Source organism: Rhipicephalus sanguineus, chromosome 7 (genome assembly GCF_013339695.2).
Source record: "Rhipicephalus sanguineus isolate Rsan-2018 chromosome 7, BIME_Rsan_1.4, whole genome shotgun sequence".
Classification (NCBI taxonomy): domain Eukaryota; kingdom Metazoa; phylum Arthropoda; class Arachnida; order Ixodida; family Ixodidae; genus Rhipicephalus; species Rhipicephalus sanguineus.
This window is the reverse complement of record NC_051182.1, coordinates 123,902,557-123,929,403: the sequence shown is the minus strand read 5'-3', so window position 1 is coordinate 123,929,403 and position 26,847 is coordinate 123,902,557. Positions and strand designations below refer to the sequence as shown.

At 46.5% G+C, this 26,847-nt stretch overlaps 1 protein-coding gene across 1 annotated transcript in view; it reads left to right on the top strand.

Moving 5' to 3' along the window:
- The window catches only part of LOC119399830 (cytochrome P450 3A11), a 54,250-nt gene extending 47,236 nt beyond the window's left edge, over window positions 1-7,014 (top strand). Inside the window, exons 10-12 of the mRNA XM_037666686.2 lie at window positions 1,516-1,623; window positions 2,947-3,035; window positions 6,905-7,014. Of these exons, the coding sequence (XP_037522614.1) occupies window positions 1,516-1,603 (88 nt within the window). The 3' untranslated portion in view covers window positions 1,604-1,623; window positions 2,947-3,035; window positions 6,905-7,014. The remainder of the gene's footprint in view (window positions 1-1,515; window positions 1,624-2,946; window positions 3,036-6,904) is intronic.
- The last annotated feature ends 19,833 nt before the right edge of the window (window positions 7,015-26,847 follow it).

Here is a 26,847-nt window from a genome sequence, read left to right as displayed (position 1 = left end):
CTGCCCGCGCCCCTTCACGCTCCTTCGCCCGACGAAAGACAGGTGGGGCGTTTCCTATCTGCTTGAAAAGCCAACGAGGGCAGGCCTCACCCCCGCGGCGATGTTATGCCCAGGCTCGTTTCATTTCTGGTTCAAGCGCGTTCGTCACTAGCGCGCGCCCGCTTTTACTCGCGCCTAGAACACATCATGCGCGGGGCGATGTTATCGGTTGCAATTTTATAAGGAACATGACGGCGACGGCGACGAAAAAAAAACCGCCAATAGTGCCCATATAATTGTTATCGCGATAATAAATCTAGCTTAGCTGTTCTAGAAGTCCTCTCCAAGGTTAGTTTCTTGGTTATTCCTGTAATATGAATTCAATATCTTTGAAGCGTCTGGAATTTACAGTAGGATAAGTGTTTGGAAAGTACGGAATTGGTTTGTTGTGGAGCAGCGCATTTTGAAATTTTCGCTGTGTTGTTAAGTGGGTGGTCAATGTTAACGATTTAGTATATGGGCACCGGCATTAAACATTTACTATCACGCGTTCGTTGTCCCCTACTGCAACGTTCCGTATGCAATTCCAATAATTCCGTACGAAAATGTACGGAATCCATATAGAGTCCAAAGGTTTTCCATATATTTGACAGATACTTCCACAAGAATCTTACGGAACAAAAGTTGGAGGACCTTGAGCTTCGCCTGAAGAGTAGAACGCGATAGCCTAATGGGGCCCGTTCACATCGCCTTCTCAATCGCTAGCCTGGCTTCTCTTCTCGGTGGGCACCTAAACCGTGCCGCAATGAAAATAATGTATGTGCGATTAACATTGGCCGTTACAGTAGGCATCCTAGAATGACTACTGCGAGTACAGCTGCGAAGTGCCCACTACGCCACAATTGTTCCTTTTGCGAATCAGCGAAGTACCCACTGTACTCGTCCGCAAGGCAAGACGAGCACCTGTGCCGCTGCACGCATTGCTGTTGATGCTGCTGCTGATGATTAATTACGCCTGAGAGTTTTGTAATAGGGTGGGCCTTTGAACCTCCAACTTCTTGCGCAATTCACAGGTTTTCCACGCATGGCGCGATTCTACGCTTGCGCCGCGCAATATTACACGCGTTGAAGAGACTCCTCCCACTACGTGGCATTCGTATGTTTTTCTGTATCTTTTTTCCTTTTTCGGAAGAAGCATCAAACACTGCCGTTCTGCTGTGTAATACAACATCTGTTTGCCACACAGGGGGCCTGATTCGAGACCCACTCAAACCGAAGATTTTGATTGTTTATTTGCGTCTCGATTTTTCGCTCACAACCATACACACCGACACCGAAATTTCTAGGAACGAGCTTTTTAACGCTATCAACTTAACATATGGTATTATTGGAATGGCATGTGGAACGCTTCAGTAGCGTTGGCAGCATTCTCAATCCAATGTCGCAGTATGTTCCCACAGGACGGCTACAGAAAAAAGCGGGATGTACTCAGTAGGCTCTCTGATTTACGTTCTAACGCGGTCATTGATTTTGCAGGTTTGAGACTGTATCAGCCAACAGCTCCCACTGCGCCTTCTGCCTGGCCAAGTATCCAAGGTCCAAGAAAAAGTCCGACAAGAAGTGAACGCTGCTTTCGAAAAACATGTAAGCGTAACTGTCGCTGTGCAAGAGCTCGTTGCTTTCTTGACAGCGAAGTGGTGGGCACCTAAACCGTGAATAAGTGCCGTGACTAAGATACTGCAGATTTTTTAGACCGATGAAGAGCCTTTCATTGTTTCTCCACCTGCTTGCCGAGCAATTAACATCTGCCAGGCCCGGATAGCATGAATGTACAAACGGCACATTTACCCGCAGAAAATGCATATAAACATAAAAAAATACTTTAAGGCGAAATCCTTAGATGCCTCATGAAACGCAAAAGTTACCGTCGACGGCGTCGGCATCAACGATTGATGCAGTAAGATCATCATGTGATGACGCCACCCTAAGACGTCATCACGTACATGACATATTCGCTTGGTCAAAGGTGGGCCGATCTCGGAGGAACTGCAGAACCACATGAAGGTGAAAAAAACTTCCAATGCTCCAATCCAGGAGGCAGTGCAAAACCACGTTGGGTGCAGAAAACGTTCGAGTGGAGTATCAATAAAATCAACTGAAAGGAAACAGTAGTTGGCTGTCGTCTTGGAGTCGTGTTAGGCAAATGCATAAGGAATTGTGTGAGTCTTTCTACACGTCACAGTGGAAATCCTACACTCACGAAACGCGCATATTCTGATTTGTAACAAATTGTAGATTTCTTTTAGTTTCCAAGTCGAGAGAGAGAGAGGGGGGGGGGGAGAGGCAAACGGCACAGACACTGAAAGTTAATCGCTGACTCACTACAGCTTGCTGACGTTTCGGCCCCCACACGGCAACCTTGTTCACAGCTGGGAACAAGGGTGCCCGTGTGTGCCGTAACTTCAGCTTTTAACGAAATGAAAAATTGGCTGACGTTGAACCCTCTAAACGTGGTTATCATAAGCAAAAGGTACGTTTGGCTTGGTTTTGCAAAGACTATGTATGCACACAGCGTTTTAAACCTACGCCTGGTCACGTGGTACCACAGCGGCGAGGCTCTGAGCAAGCGCAACCGCCGATGCCTCTCCGCAGCGGATCACGTGGCGTGACGTCACGTCTACTACACTTCCGCTCCGGTGGTTCAAGGTCATGGCGACGCGATGAATGGCCTTGGGATACATACGTAGTAGAGCTTTCACTCTAAAACATCACACGTCAGGTGGCATAGGTTCCTTATTCTTCATGATTTGGCGAAGATTCGTCATATCGTAAAATGTATCAATGTTTGATTAGACGCCTGCGCGAAAAGCGCTTCTCGGTCTCTCCTGCTCCTTCACCGGCAATGCTAGTAGGTCTGTGACGTCATGGTCTATGACTAATAGGTCTGTGACATGTTCTCCTTTACAGGGCGGATTCACCTACGACGCCATCAGTGATCTGGCTTACACGACACAGGTGATATTCGAGACACTTCGCCTGTACTCTCCAGTAGTAGCGTAAGTATCGCTTCGTGCTGCACTGAACTAAGAGACGCGAGAACACATCTGAATATTGTCAAGTTCATTCATTGCGAACAGTCTCAGTATAACTTCGTATAAATTTGGCGCAGATCAGTGTCCCAAAGTCAAAGACACTGGCGAACCGACATCCTCTGACTCTTCCAAACACAGAAATCAACGTTCATATTATCCCGGGCTACAAGAACTCACGTACAAAATTTAGGATTAAGTGCGAGAACGTAATAAACAATAAAGAACTGCGTACAAAAAACAGCATACAGAAATCAGAGCATACTACAGAGGTATAAGGCTCACTTTTGTGCTGTGCATTAAAAATGTTTAATAAAGGCAGCATTACGTTCCTAGATAGCTCATGAATAGCAGTGCTTTAAAATAAATTAAAATCGCAGTGCCCAAGCATAATACAAAAAGGTTACAAAAACCTAATATTTTGACATGCAAGGCATCACCTCAGTTTTCTATTTATATAGGTTGACTACATATTGAAACCAAGACGAGTACTCACGTATATAGGGACATTAATTCTCATGACGTCGACATTTCTGCCGTCGACTTCTTTATCCGCTGACACTACTTAACCAACAATTCATCTGTGTCCTACCTGCTTCTTGTCAGTCTATTGTTGCCAGGTTCGGCTACGTTTTTAGGCTGGTGGCGGCAGAAAAAGATGGCTGATCTATCTGTTAAAGGAATCGGTAAAACGCGAACGTGAAACGCGTACGTGAAACGTCACCGAAGTAGTCGATTGTTTATAGTGCATTGACATATGAGAGCTTGTACAATGTCTGCTGTTGTCTGGCAGGCACAGCAGAGCTTGATGTGGACACACTCACGTCGACACCTAGTGGCACATCTCCGTACCGACGACTAAAGCCCATGATCATGATTTAACCCTCGCGGTAGCTGAAGTTCTTAATATGTACGTAGGCACCGCATGCGGTGAATGACGCGCAAAGATGACATCGACAAGCACATAGTAAACACCGATACTCGATATGCACAGCTTCAAAGCGTCGTGAAACGCGAAGAGAAACGCCACGCGCGTCGTGTCTTCCCTCAAGCCTGCCCGTTGATTCTCACAGGGCGAGCGGGGAACGCGGAGCGACAGCGAGGCGAGCGTCGCAGAGCTATTTTTCAATATGTATGGATGCTATGAGTGAGGCTTGGGCTAAAGTCACGATCTCGCGGTGTGTTCAAGCGTTGACGAAATTACAATTCTATTGTAAAGGCGCCGAGTGGGACGGTCATAGCAATAGGCACCCGGCAATGCAGTTTCCGAGATACGATGGTAGCGCCAGAAAACACAGCCTAGCGAGTAGACGCAGCAAAATCGAGTGCCTATCCTCCACATCCTCCATGTTCAGAAACGCTCCTTGACTTGAACGTGACTTGCCACCGCCTCAATGCAGTGCTTTGAAACGCGTTTGTAGCGCTTGTGCTGCCTTAGCGCAGCCTGAAAAGAGCGCGTTCTAAACGCGTTTGTGCTGCATTGAAGGCGGTGGCAAGCAACATCCCTAAGGTGATTACGAACGCACGTAGGAAGCGTTCGTTGAAAGAGACGCCCAAAAGGGAGACACTTGAGCGCGTCGATGTGTCCAGCGAGCGTTTCATTTTCTTGGTATCCCTGGCGGCTGGTGCCCTCAACACTTAGGCGTTCGATAAGAGCTCCATCGCGCCCTCTGGTCAGTGACGGGTGCCTATGGCGCGTTTTTTGTATTTTTTTAGCCAGGTGGCACACATGTCACCGCCCCGTTATAAAGGGGTCACCCATAGCATCCATCCATCCATCCATCCATCCATCCATCCATCCATCCATCCATCCATCCACCCATCCATCCAAAAGCAGTGCGAGAAGAAAGTGTGAAAGTGAAAACGCGCGTTCATGTAGCCTCCGTTATGTGTTTGGCGGTAGCTCAGTGGGCTAAACGCCCGCCAGCCCTTTTTCGGCGCTTTTTCTTAGAGTTCTTTTTTCTCTGTCATTTCATGGCGTTTATTTTGCTGACGTGACATCATGAAAGTCTTGGTGGACTCCGGCATAAAACACTTTCGCGTTCAAAAACCTTTTGGCTCTCTGACTACTTTCTTGTTCCCTTGATTTGAACCAAACTATCAATATGTGGTGACATGGCAGCCGCTGCCATTCCGAGTACGCGGTGTCAAAACATGGTGGCCAAGGCATGCTTCAAGCTTGAAAAATTGAACTTGGCAGTTGCATTACACAAAAGGAAAGGCTTTTGATATGTCGCCGGTACTCGGAGAAAACTCGCACTGGGCCTCATTTTGCAGACCACCTATAGGCGAACACGACCTTAAACTGTAACTGGAAGTGAACAGGACAATGGAAGCACTCAGGGCGCTCTGCTTTCACCGACATTAAAAACTGGATAGACGGGTGGCGCGGGGTCTCCCCTGCGTCTTCTCTGGACCCCAATAAAGTGTGCATCATCATCATCATCACGTCCGAGGAACTGATTGTGTCATTTCTTAGGATAGGGAACGGACTGCACCTACATTAAAAATTGGATGTTTGATGAACTTATTGTGTCATTTCATAGGATAGGAAACCGACTGCGAATCCAAAATATCAATAGCTCGGACTTCGCCATCACGCAAGAAATTACTGCAAAAGTGGCTTCCATCCCAGCAACTGTGATATTCAGCACACTCATACAGTACTAATTTCTATTGTCACCAGTACTTCCGGCCCTTTTAAGAAAAGTCAGGGCAAGACGCGTGAAGAGGATGCCATTTTTTTTCAACAGTGCATGAAACTTGGTCATCCTGCACAAAATGATTCTAAAGTTAACCAGTTAAGTTTGAATCTCAGCAATTCTGATTTGGAAGGGTTCATACTTTACTGATTTACATTTTTGCCAAAATGCTTTTGCATTTAGTCATTTAAATACACACGTCCTACTTGTTTTCACAATGGCATGACCGCTTTTGGCTACTTTTACTGCCCTCCGCTGTAGTCGGCTCATTTTAAGCAAGATTTCCTAATTTTCTGGCTATATTTTCTCTTTTCGACCTGGCAACCCTGGTCTATTGCCGGAGTCAACCTGAAGTTTCTCTGTCAGATACACGGCAATCCACCTTTGAATTTCTTCGGACGAGCCAGCTAATCACGTTTGCTCAATGCATGTGTATAGCGCCATGGTGCATGCAAACTTTCTTTGTCAGGGGCATTTCTTTCGAAGCATGTTTGTATGCCCTCAAGGCCAAAGGTCAGGTGCCCTGTTATTTTCGTGAACAGAGCTTCAATCTCATTGTTTTTATTTAACTTTCTACTCGCTGCCTATCTTTCAGGTTTTTTGTCAGCCTGCCTATACAATGTAATTGATGCACTGTAGGGAAAATTGTACACATGCTTGCATAATTTTGGCACGCTAAAAATGCAAGGGCCGTAGTAAAAACATGTTCAAACTCCTATAAGATTGCGCTAACTTTGAGATGGAATTACACGTGAAATTTTCCTTAATGTTCGTGTTTTAGAGGCAGGTGGCCGAGCGCATACATACATACATACATACATACATACACACACACACATACATACATACATACATACATACATACATACATACATACATACATACATACATACATACATACATACATACATACATACATACACCACACACACACACACATACATACATACATACATACATACATACATACATACATACATACATACATACATACATACATACATACATACATACATACATACATACATACATACATACATACATACATACATAAAACGCACTCGAGCCGTGCATGTCTACCCTTGCTAAAGAATTTACCTTACAAGCGAACTTTCATTATCCTCTCCACAACAGGTTCACATCAAGGCAAGCCGCCTCCGATTACCGTTACAAGGACATGATCCTGCCGAAAGGGCTCAACATTATGGCCTGCACCCAACAGATACACATGGACCCTCGACACTGGAATAAGCCCGAAGAGTTTGATCCAGACAGGCAAGTGGTCTCACTGTTACGAAAATTTGGGATACTGCGTCGCTGCTCTGTGATGGTCACTCTGTGATGGTCACTCTAACGTATTTGCTACTTCGGGTAATAAATTGAGCGCGATCATTTTTCTTGTTGACTGGAAGGACCAACAGGTGACTCAAGTGTTATCACATGAATTCACGGGGAAATAAAGCGGAATGGCCGCGGTCTAGACAGAGGCAACCTCACGCAGCCAGCGATCATTCTCGTCACGTCTTCACTGGCCCTAGCAGCAGCCTATCCTCCCGGACAATTTTTCTTGGCAATGAAGCGAAGGCTACAGAGCCAGATCGTGCGCATAGCACCGATAATGAATGTAGTCCCACAATTGTGTCCCTATTTAGGGCGTGAGACATAAGACATACTCCTTTATTTTCTACATGCAACTCTTTGTGACAGAAAACAGCTCACACCAGTGAGATCTGTAATTGTTTTGATTTACATGTTGTGACTTTGAATTTTTGCACGCGTGAAAATGTCGCGCTTTCACCAGTACGTCGAACGCTAAGAGGCGCCCGCGTCGATATGAAACTCCGATTGCACACACCCATCACTTTCCACAGCAGTGCGAAACACGTGCCATACCGGACTACTTCGCGTAGGAGTACACGTGCACAAGTTCCGCCGCCTTAGCTTTCACGTCATTGCCAAGAAATGTTGTCCACGAGTATAGTCGCCTCCTCTAGTCTACTAGACTGGATAATTTGCCTAGTGTAGTAGTATTTTCTAGAAGTACAGTCTATTAGTCTATTGCATTCTGGTCTAGTCTAGTAGTTTAGTCTAGAAGTCTATAATAGGAAGAAATTTTAGAAGTCTGCGACTTTTCATCCTTAAAGGCAAATACACAAAAGCTTGCACCAATGGGCGTGCTCTCCAGACTGTCGTCATGAGCCGGAGGGCCGGCGACCCCACCTTCAGAGAACTTTGCCGAGTGCATGAGCGAGACTGTGTTTTTAGTCGCGTAGGCAACTGGCTGTTGCGATTCGGTCACCTGCAGACTTCCTAAAGAGATCTTGCAACACTTCTTTAGCATGGTCAGAAAACACTGTCGATCGGTAACGGAGGCTTCTTAGAAAACGTGAGCCAAACGTTATAGTGCAGCACGCGGCCTTGAATTTACAATTAATTCTTAAAGTCAGCTCGAAATCGTCCGCTCTTCTTACGACAAATGATGCCATCAACCCAAATGACCTCGCCGTAGACTTTCTGTCGTAAACCGAAAGTCTACGGCCATGGGCAGATTTGAGCATCGTGGGCTGCACAGTTACCGTGGCTGCCGCGGGATGCCGCGACGTGCCAGCGCACTCACTCGCGATCACACTGAGAGTAAACCATGCGTTCGATGGAAAAAAAGGAAAAGAAAATGTTCAACGTCAGGACGCGCGCTGAGGAATGGACAAGCTTCTTGCCTCCTTGTAATCCCTCCCTCAACCCTGCATAGCTTTCAGCGCGCTCACTGGGGCACGAAAGGAAAGAGAAAGCGCTTAAAGCGTGTGCGACAAATCCCTGTCACTCCGCTCGCACTTGACGGACTGTACATTTTTTTTCGCTGCAGTCGATACGTGAGGCAATTAATTCGTTTAATGAAATCATTCGATGATTAATTGGAAAAGTGTTGCGGGGCCTTTCTAAGTTGTATCCGAGTGTATTAGTATAGTAGTGTAGTGTAATAGTGTAGTCTAATAGTCTAGTAGTGGTGTAGTAGTAGTCTAGTCTAGTTGCCTTCTCTTCTTCCTTGGTTTAGTGCTGCTAGTAGCCTTCTCCAAGCCATTCGTTCCGCGAATATACAGCGCTGCTTCGTAGTGGACCAAGACTGAACCTATCACGACACAGTAAGGACAATCTCGTGCGCATGGCCCTCCCATATACGTTGTAACAGTGCGTCCTTCCCTTTGCCTTGTGTGTGACACACTTTCACCTATTCGGCTCAACGATTCGAGATTAAAGGTGTCTCTCAAATTGCGACCTATTATGCCTGGAACTATTGCTTTCTTCACTTCATCTGACGATGTCTTCCTTTTTTCATTTGCACCTTTTTCTGAAGTTATCAAGCGATAGGCGACAAAATATGGCGTCGAGTAATGTAGAAGCGAGGAATTATCTAAGCTTAAAGGGGCTGTGCAACACTTCTTGAACATGGTCAGAAAATGCTGCTCATTGGTAGTCGAGGCTCCTGCGATCACGTGAGCCGAGCATTATAGCGCAGCATGCGGCGTAAAACTTACAATTAATATTTCAAGCTCAGCTGAAAATCACTCGCTCTTCTGTCCACAAATGATGCCGTGTACTCAAAAAATCAACTGCGTCGCGTACCCAAAAGCAAATGGACACGGCTGTTGTCTGATTTGAGCATCGGGAGCTGAACAGTTACCGTAGCCACAACCACGGCCGCTACAAGGCCTTGCCGCGCTCTTTACACCAGCGCTTGTAATCACACGGAAATTCAGCCGCGCGTTCAAAGAAAACAAAATGATGAAGGTCATGACACGCGTTGACGTACGGGCGTAGCTTCTTGACCTCTCGTGATCTTTGTGATCCAGGGGGCAAGAACACTTCCTGCCCTCTATCGACACAGGGGTGAGGGAGTATTGCCGGCCCCCTTTAAGCTTCGGCGTTCTGTGTAGTGCACCGTTTTTGTGGGTGTGTGTGTGTGTGTGTCTCACTTCTTTCTCTTTTTCTATTTGTGACGTTAGTGGTGATTTGTGACATTATGCGTGCAAACGTATTTCTGATAATTGTTTCAACTGCAGGATTCAACGACATCTTGTAGTGCTAGCACCTCTGAAATTATTCATGGCAATACAAAAAAAAACTGAAATATTACTTGCATAATGGGACGCTTGATTACGATTAAATCGTCGATGCCTCTCCGGCCTCGGCAGGTTTTCTCCCGAACAGAAAGCGTCACGGGACCCGCTGGCCTTCCAGCCATACGGAATCGGTCCTCGCAACTGCGCGGGCATGAAGTTGGCGCAGCTCGAGATGACCCTCATTGTTGCCAAGCTAGTGCACCGGTTCCGGCTGCACTTGGGCACCAGACATGAAAACGTAAGGGAAACTACTTTTTTTCTCCACAAAAGACAGCTAAACTCAAGATGTCGGAACTTTATATAAGTATCTGCACACGAACGGACAAACGCACAAGTTGTCAGGCAATATATAGCATTGCTGCTGCTATTGCAGTTAACTTGTCATTCTCCTGTGTGAGTACCCATCCACACCCGGTAAACGTTTCCCGCATTTCGCTAGTAGGAAGGTGGTCACCCTAGCTGCTCATGTAATTAAATAATTATGCAAATGATTAAATACCCTAATATATAAATTATTATTTACCCGCATATACCTAAACAAATATTGAAGCATTCAAAGGGGGCGTAACATGGATAGTTGGCGCGGCATAATTTATTGTGTATTAATGCGTCGCATAGGTGCAGACACGTACACGGACGTTCACGACTGAAAAAGAAACAACGACAATATCGAACACAAACATTATTCTTAGCGCCGCTGTGCAGGCGATCACTTGCTCGATGTCAAATGCATATGGTAGATGCGACGCACGAAAGCGAGTGAATAAAATCTGCTATAGCGAAGTATATAATCCAGGTTCCTTTCTCGTTCTTTTCGTGAATTTCGGTGCGGTGTGTGTTTGCACCTCCACCGCGCATCGACACACCTTCAGTTAGTATTATGTCGCGCAGTTCTGTACAATTCGTAATATTTTACTACCACCATTTGTTGTTGTTTTCGTTGCAGGGGGAAATGGAACGGAAGACGCAGTCCATCATAGCGTCACCCTAAGAAGGGTGTTTGGCTGAGAGTTGAGAAGATACGGTAGCTAGGGTATCGACGAGGTCAAGGAGATGCGTGACGCGCATTCAAGGCTGCCTATGTAAATAAATAAATAAATAAATAAATAAATAAATAAATAAATAAATAAATAAATAAAAATTCGGCAGATCCCACTTACCGCGGGAATCGACGTTATGCGAAGCATGCGTGGGATAGTGACTGTGGCATAATTTTTCATGTTGAGCGAAACGTTACGGAATGACGCTGGAGAAATGTGGAAGTGGTATAAGCACACTCATGTGCTGAAGAGTCGCATATGTATTATTTAACCAGTTGTTTACAGTTTCGTAACGATGCCAACAGCAACATGGGTGTTACCATCATCAGACGCGGTAAGCTGATATGTAGTGCTTATATTCTTCAATACTGGATAGCGCGAATCCGAACAGCACAAAAAAGAAACAAAGAAGAAGACACAGGACAGGCGTTACTCGCAACTAGGCTTCATTCAGCAAAGTTCCCCTGGATATACACACAGCCGAGTGGCACACGCAGGCGCACTGCACGTACGTTACAGTCACAGTTGCAGTTGTTACAGTTGCGTTACAGTTGCGTTACAGTTGCGTTACAGTTGTTATGCTTATACTTATCTGTTATGACGGCAACGCACGAACGTTTCACGAACCCGTGTGTATGTGTAGAAGGGGTTCTTGACAGTTCTTGAGCAAGGTCGTTATCACCGTGATCAGTGAGCACCAGCAGCTGGACCGGACTTGTTAATCGGATCCGTTCGTGATCGCGGCTACGAGGGGTCTAAGTGTAGTGAAGTGCGACGTATAGCACAGCTGGTGGAAATCCTGGATGGCTCTTACGATGAAATGATCTATGACGCATCCTGCCCTGCACATGGCAGCGAGGTCTTTTGATGACCTGTCCACATTCAAGCCGTATTTCACGCAGTATAAAGACCAGGCGTTGTTGGTTCTTGATAAATCAATGTTGAAGTCACCGGTAATGATGAGAGGCCTGGTTCTCTCGGCAGATTTATTGTAGAAAGCATTGACCCTGGTTTTTGCGTAATCGACGTGGTCCACGTTGCGGACCACGTGAACGACTGCATGGTAGTTGAGCGTCTTCCAGAGGTGTTCTGTCTTCAGCTTTCTCACTTTCCTTGTGTACGCTACGGTGGTGTAGCGGTTACGGTGCTCGTCTGCTGACCTGAAGGTCGTGGGTTCGATCCCGGCCGCGGCGGTCGCATTTCGATGGATGCAAAATGCTAGATGCCCATGTACTGTGCGATCTCGGTGCACGTAAAAGAATAGCAGATGGTCAAAATTAAAACTCCAACAATTATTATTATTATCACTTTCCTTGCGTGTCATTGTGTGTGTTCGCGTTTACTGTGTTGGTTGAGACTTTGTGTCACCTGTGGCACATACCCGCATAACATAAACTCTGGTGTGCGGGTATGTGCCACACGTGACTGAGAGAAAGGGTTTCATGACGTACGTGACAGATATTTTGCGTTATTCATGTCATGACCAGTGCATCGTGTTCACCATACACCGATCCCCTGCTATGCCAATTTTGGTATATTAGAAGTTATGGAGACGACCAGGAGAGCGCCCAGACGTAGGCGGCTGGATAGATAGATACGTAGATAGAAACGCCTAAAGTGCCTGAGGTTCGCTAAGAATGCTTCGCATTTAATAAATCTGAGGACGACCCTAAGCCTTGGCTTAGGTATCTGGTAGTGGCACTAGCACGTCGGCGTTCGCGAGCCCTGGTGTATTCCTTGGGTTAACATTGCGTTTCGTCGCCCTGAAAAAGCGGATCCCGGAGGCCACGTAGAAGGAAACACATGGTTGACATCTACTCTGCCAGGTGCCGTCACAATCACTGAATGAATTCAATCAATCAATTTTTCCTTAATTATATGACAGTTAAGTGTCCTTTAGCTTACGTAAAGCTGTACTTCAATATCATACACACACAGACACACACACACGCATATATATATATATATATATATATATATATATATATATATATATATATATATATATATATATATATATATTGTGATGAACTCAGACAGAGACAACACCTGTTTCTCGGGCAAGCTGTTCTAATCTGCCTCTTCTTTGCCTACTTCTATCAACCCCCCGCGCGCCCGAAGCCCGGTGTCTTTCTTCGTCATCACACTCGGCCATGACTGCGAGCGCGCGGAGCTGCCGATACTGTTTCAGGTGGACGGTGCTGGCTGCATCGTGGCGGTCGGCCTCGACGACGCTGCAACATGGTTTGGTGGTCTGCAACAAATGTTTCTGGTGGGCGACACTGGGTGCATCGCGGTAGTCGAAGTACTCGGCCACGCTGGCCTCTGGCATGGAAAGCTGCCGATGGCAACTCTGGCGGGCGCCACTGGCTGTGCCGTCGGTGTCGTTCGTCTCGCTGACGACTATCTTGCTGCACGTAGGAGCAATGCTGAGGAGACCGTGGACGACGTACAAAAAGGAGTTGGTCGACCGGTCATCACAATATATATATATATATGTACACACACACACAGGTAACTCACCCCCTGTAGTTAGGCGAAGTCCAATAGATATAAAACAAGGCAACAAGGCTCGCAATGGACGCAAAATTCGAAATGAAGAGACGACGTGCTTATACAAGGACCTGCCTCTGCGCACCGGTTACCGGGAGTAAAGATGGGAAGCAAACAATGCTTAGAATGCAACATCAGGGGTCCTCGGCCGCATTATCGTCAAAAGCCTGCGTCGTCATAACCGGTGCGCATTACACAACTACAGAAATGGCCCGATAGAGTAGAGGCATGGCGAAGACTTGGCGTCCCCTTCGATTCGTGAGGGGGGGTCGGCCGCCCCCCCCTAGTCCCCTCTCCCCCGGTGCGCACGCCTATGGCTACGAGTTTATGCTGATGTTGCATAGTGGTTGCCAGTGTCGGCTATTGGCAGCGAAGTGTCGAATAAAGTCGACTCATTTTCGGCTGGGGTTGCCTGTCACTCGCTCATTTTGGTAGCGGTGGCTTACGCTGGCTTGCACTGGCTAAGTGTTGGCTAGCGGTTTATAGTGCTAGTTATTTACCGTCTAGCGTCGCCTCAGCTTGGATAGTTCTCTCAAACGTTCCCTGCAGTCGTGCCGCGTTTGCTATCCGCTGTTCTGGTGAAGTAACGAAAAAGAAATTGACGCAATTTCCAATTAAGTCGCGAAGGGCTGGGTCACAGCAGAGCTGGTGGGTACATAGCTTATCCTGGTACCCTCTCACCGTCCCAACCCAGGGGCGTAGGCAGAAATTTTTTCCGTGGTGCCACCTCCTTCATCTGAAGGGGGGCTGGACATACAGATCCTGTTGAGTCTCATTTTGTGCTCTGTATGCCATGGCAAAAAAATAATAAATAAATAAAAATTTGGAGGGGGGGGGACACAGACAGGTGTGCCATCCCTTGGCAACGCCACTGTTCCTACCCCTGGCTATACTATACTATACAAGACTATGCATGCTCTCTCCTATTCGCCTCGAGATCCTTGAGTGGCGCCCTCTCGCGTGTGTCGTCAGAGAGAGGACTCGGGTGCTGGTCTTCGCGCGCGCGCTCGCTACCTGAGGGCTACTCGACGCTGCCGGCCAGTCTGTCCTGCTCGAGTTATTGAAACATTAGTGGGCAAATTCATAAAGTAGTTTGTACTGAACCACATCTAGCATAGCCAACTGTAGCATGCGGCGCTCACTCCACTGCGGCGCGTGCTCTAGTTTGATAGGAGACCACTAGAGGGCCACAACTGTGCGCTTCCTCTCTATTTCGACAGTCGTCAGTCAGTGCGCTTCGATACTAATAACATGAACGAAGGATACAAGGCGGCGGAGCGGAGTGCTCGCAAAGCGGCTGCAGCGCGGGCTGTCCATGTCAATGTGTATATAGTTCATCAAAATTGTACATTAATTACACATTGTATATATATATATATATATAATATATATATATATATATATATATATATATATATATATATATATATATATAATATATATATACGTGTGTCACGTATTCATATGAGATAGAGGACTTGTACGGAGATTCACGGGCTTTCCCGATCTTCTCCGAGCCAGCTCCTCAATAATCATTCACTTCGTGGATATGGCGTGATTTTTTTAGGAACTGCTGCCGCTCCAGCGAGCGAAATGTCCTTCGTGCTATCTGTGGTTCTAACGCAATCTTTGCTATGAGAGCCCAACACAAAGGTATGAGCCGTCTGCTAATCCCCTCTGGACATAGGTGGGCGGTGTCAAATATTGCAGGTGTCCCGTCCTAAACAGTTGCAACCAACTTTCGCCCTCACGCTTAGCAACGTATCACCATTGCCGCTCAACTACGATTAAGTGTTGGTTTAGGAAATGAAGGTCACTTACGTTTCGAAGACTGCGTTGTAATACTTGATGCCCTTCTGCAGGTCAGCGTTGAGAGCGTTGGTCAGTTCGGTTAGACCGGCCAGTACCGTCTGTCCAGTCTGTTAAAAAGTGAGATGCATTCTATAGAGCTAAATCAGCAGCGTCACAGTTGAGCAATACAGTGAAAAACATTAAAATACCAGTAAACGTTCGCCTATAGTCGGTCAGAAAAAGCTGCTCAGTCGTCGCTGCGAAGCGTTGTAGCAACAAAAAAAAAACATTTATGTATGGGGATATAATCGAAACTTCGTGGGAACTGATAGGTAATGCTATTGTTTTGACTGACCCGTCAGCCTGTCACTTTACAGGAATTTTCATCACTAGGAGAAGATGTTGACGAAACGAAAGCACACTCATGCACACTCTATGTACTCTAAGAAAAAATCGAGTACTTTTGAAGTATTTCTGTCACACAAATGCAATCATTATTTACTTCGGGTACTTTCCTTGCGTTATCACTGCGGTCCTGGCACTCCCCGGTCATGTACGGCGTGCCCGTACTACGTGCCCCATATCAGTGTGACATATCATTCTTGGTAGGAAAGTAGCGAGAGCCGGGTTTTGAAGAATGGAAGCGCGAGCAAGCCAAATGACGATTGTAGTTCTGTGGCAGAAATACTCCCTGAATACTCGATTTTTACTGAGAGTATAGGTCCCTTTTTCCCGATTTTAGAGCAAAGCCCGATTATGAAGTATTTATTTTCTAAGCACGAGCCTTCTTTGCGTTTACGTACAACAAGTTACTTGTACAATCAAAGTTCGCGTCCTTCAATTTTAAATACAATTGATGAAGCTTGCAGGTCCCCTGAATTCCTTGGCGGAGAAGACGCTACAGAGCTCCTCAAGGTGCAGGCGGTAATGTTTCAAAGTGCACTGAGACTAAGTAACATCACGGCCTCTCAATAAAAAAAAAAAGCAGGACCAGCGGCCGTGGTAAATTGTATACACAGTTATACCGTGGCATTTGTCCGTGCTGCGGCGGTTTGCCACCATTAAACGACATCTCATTGGGGGGGAACAGAAAGCCAGGGAATTAAATTTAGGAGTCCTTTCCCAATGGGAAAAATGGGGGCAAGCGAAACTTGGCATGTAAGTGCGAGACGTACGACTTCCCTTTCTTTCTTTCTTTCTTTCTTTCTTTCTTTCTTTCTTTCTTTCTTTCTTTCTTTCTTTCTTTCTTTCTTTCTTTCTTTCTTTCTATCGCATTTCGCAGTGCTCCCTCCTAGCTTTACCCTTCCTCCATGCCGAGTATTGGAACTTCATCCACGCGCTGAGCAGCGCAACACTTCAGTTGCGTAAAATGTAATCGCTTCCTTTCATTTGCCAAACGCTAACATTTTCCTGCCCCCGCTAAGATGGTGGCTCCGGCCGCTATTTTTTAAAAGGGCACGGCTACACCCGTCAGGCAAAATTTCCACTCCAGCAATTCTCTTCAAACCTCCTAGGTCGTGCCCACATAGTCTTTTGAATCGCGCTTGGTTACTCGTGAGCACAGCAAGAAAACAAGAATGAAACTCACGCATAGGGAGCGGGGGGAGGGGAGGGGGTTATTCATAGAAGTTATCGTCCTGTTACTCAAACTTTGATGGAACTAGGCAGTCTACCGAAGTTTTAGTTAGATTACGTTTCACCGCTGAGCACTAACACGGTGTCGTAACGCTGTTCGAAAGTTAGGTTCAGAGGGGATAAAAATATTTAAGTAACGAAGAAGGAAGAACAGTATCGGCAGAGACTAAACCAAGGCACCTCCTACGCAACGCATAGGACGACGCAGTTTGAACTTCCGTGGATTGTAATTTTAATCATAAGGGCTACAAGATGACTCAGCTCACTGCCTAACGAGCGAAAGAAAGACAAAATTCAGGAGCCCTTATCTCCTCAGGAAAATTGGGACAAGCGAAGTTTGGCGCGTTCGTGCCTGGCGTACTATTTCTTCTTTCTTTGTTTGTGTATTTCTTTCTTTGTGTCGCATTGCCCAATGCTCGCTCCTAAGCATTTTAAATGCTGCATGTCTGGAAGTGATCCTTCGGCCATTGCACTTGGTACAGGCAACAACGACGGTCATGCGTCATATTCAGGCAACAATGAAATATGTCCATTTGAAATGATAATACATCAAATTGCCATATCAGAAACGGCTGATCGCCAACAAGTCCACGATCGCGAGAGTACCAGGTATTTGATAAGCGGCGCATACTAGTAGGGATATGGGGGGGAACCGGCGCACCTTCCAGGGCCGCATTTCTGTACATTTGTCGGTGCCGGATTTGTCACGTACAACGCCACAACGCCGCCGCACCCGAGATCGTTTTCCCCATAACAAGCTTCTCTTGAAAAGTTTTCGCCCTGTACTGCAACTGTGATGAAGCTCAGGGGTTGAAGTTTAGTTGGATTACGTTTTCGTCGCTGAGTGTACTAACGAGATGTCTCCACGCCGATCGAAATTTAGGTTCAGAGGCAAAAAAAAATTTTAAAAAATTCAATGAGCGAAGGTTTTGGAGCAGTACGGGGTTGACCTAACTAAGCAACCTCCTACACAACGCGCAATACGACGCAGTTTGGATTGCCATGGTTAGTAAGCTTTGTTGTAAGGGCTACAAGTTATCCGTACCCGCCTGCTCACGAGCGTAAAAACGAAAATTCAGTCCGGAAGGCTGAACGACCTTTGCGTGCAATTAGGCGAACAAACATCGCGGCGCCCGGATCGTATACGCGTCGCCTAGCACCGTATTTAGGCCGATTAACGTCTTCGAGCTTCACTTCAAACAGCTGTACGAGGCGGATGACGCCAACAGTGCTTAATGAATGACGTCAATGCGAGCTTTACTCTTAGGCAAGATTGCGTTACCATAGTCGTGCGGGGAGGAGGCGGGGGGCTGCAGCCCTTTTCCTAACACCTCGTCTTTACACCGCGTACTGATCATATGGACCTCGGTGGGAAGGGAGGGGGGGGCTGCGGTGCAACTTTACCCACTTCCCTCCCCCTTCCCTAATGGGGAGTGAGAAATGCTTGAATGCAATACTGGAGACTGCGCGCACCTACGTGCGTTACGCTCGCAGTGTAATAGTTTTAAGAGTTCTCTTATTTAGAAAGGTCTCAGACATAGTAATTAGCGATCTCAAAAATACCCATGCAAACTTACTTCATGTATGCAGTCTGACAGTGAAGCCAGTTGAGCAGTTGTCGGCTCGCACTGTTTAAGCGTTACAGTACTAACGTAACTCCCTTAAAAATTTCGTCGCAGTGTATATAGGTCGCTCTGCGTGGGATAACAGCTTCAGGACAGCTCATGCTAGAAGCCGTACTGTTGTTTGTAAGGTGTTCGTGTACGGGCTCTTTGATGCCGTCAATTGGAATAGCGATGTTAGGGCTTGTGTTGGCGCTGTAACGTGAGATGAATAAACTGTGCGTACGGTGCAAAGAGAATGCCGACGCCGATGACTGAGTTTCGTTATCCCGCTTAAGCTGCCTAGGAGACCCGGTTAGGGCTCATAGTTTGCTTTTGCGACAGTGTACAGCGGCCTACGCGCGGTAAGCCAAGCTATTAATTAGTGTTTCCAGATAATTAAACGTGGTAACTTTCATGAGCAGCTGTATCTGTGCAGTTGCCGCACGGCGTTTGGAAGTTGATAAACACCAGGCCGTGGGTCGGAATACCCAGCCGTAGGATTGCAACATAATATTAAATCTAATTGTTGGTGTTTAACGCCCCAAAACCACGATATGAATATGAGGGACGCCATAGTGGAGGGCTCCACTACGAAAATACACATTTGTCATTTTGTTATACGTGCGGTGATACCAGTGTCTCGTCGTCTACGCTTTGTCTATGGACTATTTTACGAATGGCTTTCGGTGCCGCCGTGTTGGGCTGTTAACACTCACGTTTCTTTATCTTAAACAACCAAACAAACAGCGCTACGGATGGGCGTACACGCATGAAAAAGGTTGGTTTATTGCATTTGGCGTTTCCTGGCCTGTTCAGTTCACTTCACGACGTACAAAAGCAAGAAAACATTCGTTTAACAGCCTAAGGCGGCGGCGCCGATATGATGGATGGATGAAAGAACACTGTTCAGGTCCAATAGGTCGCGCTAGTTTCCTAGCCCGAAGAGGGCCGCTTCCCACGTCGGGGCCGATGTGTCTTACGTAAAATTATCTATAGGGCGAGTGAAAAGCGTCCTCTTTTGGGGGAAAAGGGGTGAATCGTGCCGGTCTAGATTCCTTCGTTATTTGTACAACGCTGTAGAAGAAGACTAAGGGGAGACGAAATCGGGGCTACACGACTAGGTGCTCGCTAGCAAAGGACGCTTTACTGATAGGATTAAGATTTCTTTTTCTGTAAAGCTAGTGTCTTAACCGTCGTATGTGCTCATTAACGTTACACATAAACTCCGACAAAAGAACAAAAAAAGGTGACGCTCCGTTTAGGTAACGCTTAGTGGAGCACTTGCGAAAGCGTATGCCCTCACGAAGCACTCATAAAATTATTCTGACGTTCTCTACCTAATGAATGCAGTAGACAATGTCAGCGTGAACGTGTAAGCGGTTAGCTCGCGCTGACAGCGCGCACGCCTTTTGGGACCTGGAAGTACCGGTCCCACGACGTTAAAGCAACACGCCAAAAAACAGATCACGATTGTGTGGTCATGGGAGAAAAAGATGCGCCAAAAGGGGCAACTGACGTGAGAGTGTTAATATGACTTAATCAAACGAAAGCCGAATCGATCAAGGGCCTGATAACTTGTTGCACACAACCTAATAAAACCGACAGACAATGAAGCCACGGTAGGTATGGGGAGATTACTTGTCTTTTTAACGTATGAAAAATGATGCCAACATAAAAGAAATTAAAGTAGGAAAGAAAGCCAACTTGTCGCCGGTAGGGACCGAACCTACAACTGCCGGATAACCAGTCCGAAGCTCTGCCGATTGAGCTACGGTGTCGGTCGTCCTCCTGTCCTCATTATCTCGTATTGCTCTGCATGTAAACCTGTTACCTAGCGCCGCTGTTAGCCATGACGGCAAAAGATGCGCGCGTGGCATTGCCCCAATTGGAAAAAGCATCGTCCCGATGCTTGCGACAGAACATAGGAGGAGGCGAAAAGTGCATACTCAAATAAACTACAATAACAAAGCAAAAAGAGTCCACAGGTTCGCTAACGCTTAAAAACGGCTTAAGGCGCACGACACGGACTTCAGGTCATGCGCGGCGTCGCTGGCAGTTCGTAATGCCGTCTGGGATGACCTCGTAGTCTAGAGCGCCCAGACGTCGAAGCACCTTGTATGGCCCGAAGTCGCACTGAGTTGCACTGAGTCCACGTCGGTGTATCGGCGTCCAGACTTAAACGCGGTCGCCGGGCTAGTATTCCACGAAGCGTCGTCGAGGATTGTAACGATGGCTGTCGGTCATCTAAGTGATTCTTGACGCGTTGGTGGGTGACCTGCAGGGCTTCTTCGGCGAGCTGAAGGTAAACAGTGACGTCGAGATTTTCATTGGCGGGGACGTTGGGTAACGTGGCGTCGAGCGTCGTTGCCGGGTACCTTCCGTAGACCAACTCTAAGGGCGCCATCTGCGTCGTTTCTTGTACGACCGTGTTGTATGCGAAGGTCACGTACGGAAGGATGGCATCCCATGTCTTGTGCTCTACGTCGACGTACATGGCCAGCATGTCAGCGATTGTCTTGTTTAGACGCTCAGTGAGGCCATTTGTCTGTGGGTGGAAGGCGGTTGTGCGGCAGTGACTTGTCTGGCTGTATCTCAGAATCGCCTGAGTTAGGTCCGCAGTAAAGGCGGTACCTCTGTCCGTGATGAATACCTCTGGGGCGCCATGAAGTAGGACGAAGTTCTCAACGAAGAACTTGGCTAACTCGGCAACACTGCCTCAGGGCAGGGCCCGTGTTTCGGCGTAGCGGGTCAGATATTCGGTATAGCTACGACGATCCACTTATTACCGCCAGTCGACGTCGCTCGTACTGCTCGTACGCTATTTTGCAAGCGCATTACCGTTTTCTTTTGCGTTAAAAGTGGCCGTTTCGTGCACATGTGATTCAATAACTATGCCACAATGTCGAATTACTTGTCGAAGCTGGTGGATGCCTTTAGCGCAGCAGAGTTAATCTCAAGCCTCTTGTAAGGTCTTAAAAAGAAACGGGACGGCTGCCTGGTGAAACAGAGTGGCTGCCGCTTCCCCAACCACGAGACCAACAAAAAAAAGAAAAAGAAGTCACTCACCTCTTATCAATACGCCCACCCAAGTGTGTGCGCTTATAGATACCGCAGCTATTTTAAGACGCTGAGATAGCCGCGAAGTAAAGGGTACGAAAGATAACGGTGGGTTGTACAAAAACGGCTGCCATAGCTCCTTGACAGTCTTGAGTGGCGTTGTTTGTGCTAGTATCAAGTACAGTTATTAGTTCCGTGTGAAGGATTGTGAGATATGGTTTATATAGATAATGTTTACCACTACTCATACGGACACGGGAGTGTCCGCTCTTTGCGTAAGTCGTGGCGGTTTGGGCGTGTTAACGCATGGCCAATAAATTTTAAGCGCACAACCACACCATGACAGAAAAGAACACGAAAGTGGCCATGTGCCTCACGTGGGCTTTTCTGTCCTCCTATGGTTTTGCGCTTAAAATTGATTGGTTTTCCTTAAGTATATTTCTTTATTATTAGCGTGATTCACCGTTACTGCGATTACTCTGAACGATGCTGCGAGCCGAAACACCTTTTAAGTTGGCCGAGGTGGTAAAGTGGATTTGGTGCTCGGCTGTTAACCGGGCCTCTAGCATTTCAGTGGGGGCGTAATCCTAGAGCCCCGGTTACTGTACGATCTCAGTGCGCCTTAAATAACACCAAATGGTGGAAATTTCCGAAGCCCTCTGCTACGGGGTGCCTCATAACAATATCGTAGCTTTGGCTCATAAAACACCTGAAATTATTACAGTACAACGTCTTCTAAGTCAAAACATTTCTATCCCGTTTGGCGCTGCATTTTCTTTTGACGGGGAAGCTGCTTAAGCTCGCCGCAATTTGTCCGTCGAAGGGAGAAATGATCATCATATACCGGCACGCGCTCTCTACATCCTCTTCTTCACTATCGGCCTTTTCGCCTTCGCTCCCGAACACGTGTGCCGATTTCTGCGATGTGGCCGGTAATAAGCCTGATGGGTCAGATAACGAGTAGAGAGAGAGAGAGAGAAAATGAAAGTGACAGAAAGAAAGAAAGAAAGAATGAAAGGAAAAAAGAAAGAAATTCTTGGCGAAAAAAGTTCTTCACGAGACGGGATTCGAACCCACGTACCCACGATCCGAATGCGAGCGTCCTAACCAGTCGGCTATCGAGACGCGCTTGCAGAACATAGCAGAACCTGGCAGTATAGTGCAGCAAAGGAGTATCAAAGAGAAGTGAGGAGAAGGAGGAGGAGAGATGTGATGGGGAGGAGGAGGGAAACGAGGAGGGGAGTGAGTAAAGCATAGCATAGAAAGAATGAGAAAGTGAGAAAGAGAAAGAAATGCCGGAAGAGAGAGAATCAAATAAAGAGACAGAGAAAGAAATAAAGTGAGAGACAGAGGGAGAAATGGATAGATAGAAAATGGGGAAGTATGCGATAATAGAGAGAGAGGGGGGATGAAAGAGGAAGAAAGATACTAAGTGCAAGAAAGAGAGAGAAATAGAGAGAGTGAGAGAAATAAATAAATAGAAATAAAAAGAAACAGAGAGAAGGAGAAGTAAATAGAGGAAGAAAGAAAGACAAGGAAAGAAAGAGAAATGCCAGGACTACCTGCCTGCCCGTCAGCTCAGCTGTCTCTTTAGCGCTGCGCCTCCATCGCAAGCTAAGCTAACTTTTTTTTCAGAACGTGTCCTTATCGTTGCCCCTGCACGCCCCGTGGTTGGCGAATTGTCTCGCTTATCTGCGCTTTCGATAACAAAACGAGAAAAAAAAGCTTGTACACCATAGACAACCCAGCGTTTGCTTTCAGGATGTTTTCGGGCCGACCGAGCGCCAGCTCATCGCGCCCGGCGTTTCTGCATAAGGACGTATCGCGCACATCCGTCAACTGCGTGAAGTAGCAGCACCATTTGCGTCTCTATCGTTTCGGCCTCGAGCTGGAGAGATCGCGTTTTGTTGTGTCGCAAAATGGATACAGCGAATCCGGTCGCCTATGCTACAGCAGCTGCTCTAGTTTTGAGCACTGTGGCTCTGATCTTCGTGCTTCTGATCAGGTGAGGAGTGATTTATTAGCGAACAGAGCAGGGCTGTTTGGTGCTGGTGCTTTATCTTGTGACGTAGTTACTATGTCACTAGGAATAGGTGAACATAGTAACTATGGGCACAGTGGCATAGTAACCCTGTCACAAGGAGGGGTGTATAGTCAGAAATATTTTTCGGTGGGGGAAGAGGAAGGAAGGGGGTTCAACGATCCTTTATGTATGTTCGTGCGTGTGTTTGTATTGTACTTGTGTATATATACCTGAAAAAGTGAGCCCCCCACCCCTACCTACGCCAGTAGACACGAAAGAGTGATTAAGGCGAAACCTTTATGCGGAATAGGGAAACTAAGGGGCAGTTTTGTTTTGTTTATTTTTGTTTATTTAGATGTAACTCTAATAAAAGGGAAGTAAATTGAAGTTTCAGAAGCAGGAGTTTCGCGTTAACCTAAAAAAACACCAGTTTCCGGGCTGTAATTTTTAAAAAGATCAGCATTAGTGAAGTAATAGAGGACAAACAGAAGGCAAAACAGATATTTGGGCGAGTCGGTACAATTTAAAACCGACGCTGTATTTGTGTTTTTTTCTTCTTGCGTTGTGTTCTTCGAGCCCTGTTTATCAGTTTGAACATTCAGAAGATTATTGTAAGATAGTAATTATTCTTTTCAATTCAACTATATTTATTTAACGGGGAATATCTCGGTTTGACACCTGGACTAAACGCTGCGAAAAAACAGCTTGACGGGGCGCAGGCGACCGTACATACTCGGCGGCGCGTGACGTGTTTTTTTTTTTTTTTTTTAAGAAACAGCCTCGCACAGTAAACCGCTGACATATGGCTTCATGCGCACTACATGCACAAGTTCAGGACGGCGCTGGCGACGTCCCGTGCAATAGGGACTGTCAGGAATGACTTCGTAGGCATAGGTCGGCAAAGACCCTCATGAGTCGACTACCGCAGTCTCACTCAGACCTGCTCGTAAGTAGGAGTCTGAGTGAGTCTGCGTAGGTAATGCTTTGGTGAGGTTGAGTCCGAGAGAGTCCGGTTTAGGAAAATTTTAGTGAGTATGAGTCCGAGTGAGTCCGGTTGAAGAAAATATTGGTGACTCTGAGTCCGAATGAGCCCTAAGCGCAAAACATATTTCTTGAGTGAGACTGAGCGAACTCTACCCTTTACTGCCGACCTATTATGCTATCTACTCATCTTCAGCATTACTATCAGCCTTATATCGGCTTACGTTTATACTTCAGTTTATTAACGACTATTTGAACGCACTAGCCTTCATGCGCCACCTCAATAAGTATTGATGAGAGGCGTGAGTAAGGGGGGGGGGGGGTAGAGGAGGCATGCGATGACCTCACCTCTCGAACTCTTTCACGGGAAGTTCTTGATAAAAATATCTCGTTTAAGTCGTGCATTTCATAAAATCTCGTTACTGCATTTAAACCACTCATAACTCGTATTCGAAGGCACAAGATCAAAAGGCGTATCCTAGAGCTCCGATTGTTCAAGATATAGGCGTCCATAGTGCTTACACTGTGATCGAAAAAGCTAATTTTACACTAACGGACTCATGAGTCGACTCACTCAGGCTTCCTCAGACTCTGGTCAAGCCGTGAGTCTGAGTCTGAGAAAGTCCGGCTGAGTAATATTTGGTGAGTTTGAGTCTGAGTGAGTCCGGTTGAGAAAAAGTTTAGTGAGTCTGAGTCATACTGAGTCCGGTTCAGGAAAATTTTGGTGAGTCTGAGTCCGAGTGAGCCCTAAGAGCAAAACATATTCCTTGAGTGAGTTTGAGTAAGCTCCAGTTTTTCGGCCGACCTATGTTCGTTGGATGGAAATATTTAGAACATATTTTGCGAGACGATTCATATAGAATTGCAACTGCTGCTCTGGAATAATATTTTATTTTCGTTCATTTTCAGATGGCGACGGAAAACGTTCGACTTCTTCCGAGGAACTGGCATCCAGGGCCCGACGCCGAGTTTACTCTCTGGCAATTTCTACCAATTTTGGCAGGAGGTACGGCGAGCAAGTTTAATTAGCGTAATTAAGACATACATTGTTATAGTGATAACGACAACGACGATAACAGCACTACGTGCGGGCGAAGCAGCGCACAGGGCTAGGACTAAGGCCAATGACGCAAGTGTCGCGCAAGTCGTCCAGCAAGTGTCGTGCTTTTAGGCGAAAGCCTTGGATGCCTCATCAAACGCGTAATGTGGCCGTCGGCGTCGGCGGCGTCAACAAGAGTGACGCAGAAAAACCATCACGTCATGGCATCACTCTATGGCATCATCATGACGTCACCTATTGCCACAATTTGACGGCATCGTGACGTAACGTAACGTGATGGCATGCGGAAATCAATACAATCGACTCGGCACAAAAATAATATGGATTTCCCCTTCGAGTCGTTTTAGGCAAATGCACAAGTAACCGCGCTACAATTAAGTGCGTAGTACTTTAGGGGCCCGGCTTGTCCTTCATCCGTAGATGTGGCGTGATCACGCTCACAATCAAGTGGTCAATACAGTCCTAAAACAACGGTAGTAATGCTGAAAACCGGGCCGAAATAAACGAACAAGACTTAAAATAATACAGTTAACAGAAATAACCGAGATGTAATCGCCATGATTAACTCAAAATATCTGAAAACTTGCAATCGCTTATTTACACACCTTCCCATTTACCCAATATAAACTTTGCCACATGTCAATCGAACGCAGTAAATAACACCAGTCTTGCACTCAACAAAAGGTTTCATGTGCTTAACTTGACAGGCCTTCTCTTTTTCCCTGGATACTTATCATCGCACACAAGCCTGACAATCTGCATGTTGCGGAAAACACCACGCTCACACCTTGCTTCTCAGTAACTTTCTTTATGTTGTGAGGAACTTTATGTATGTAAGGTATCACTTGGAAATTCTTCATATTCTCTGAGGGCTTTCTAACATTAAGACCCTTCACATTTTCCAAGCCAACTTCCGCCACAGTCCTAATGACCGAGAAAGGAAAACCGGCAGCTATCAACGTTTCGACCTGCTGTTTCAGGCTACATGCCATGCGGTGGGAGCAGCTCTTTTGCGGCGCGTTTATGAGGCGACCGAGCGCTACGCTCCTCCTGACCAACTTCGACTGGTTGGGTTCATATGGCATTAGTGCTTTCTTTGTTCGGGTGAAATGATCCAGCAAACATGGTCATTGTCATGAAACATTAGTTGTAAGTCAAGAAGCTTTATGGCTTTGTTGAGTGGTAGTTCGCAGGTAAGACCTAAACCTCGAGAAC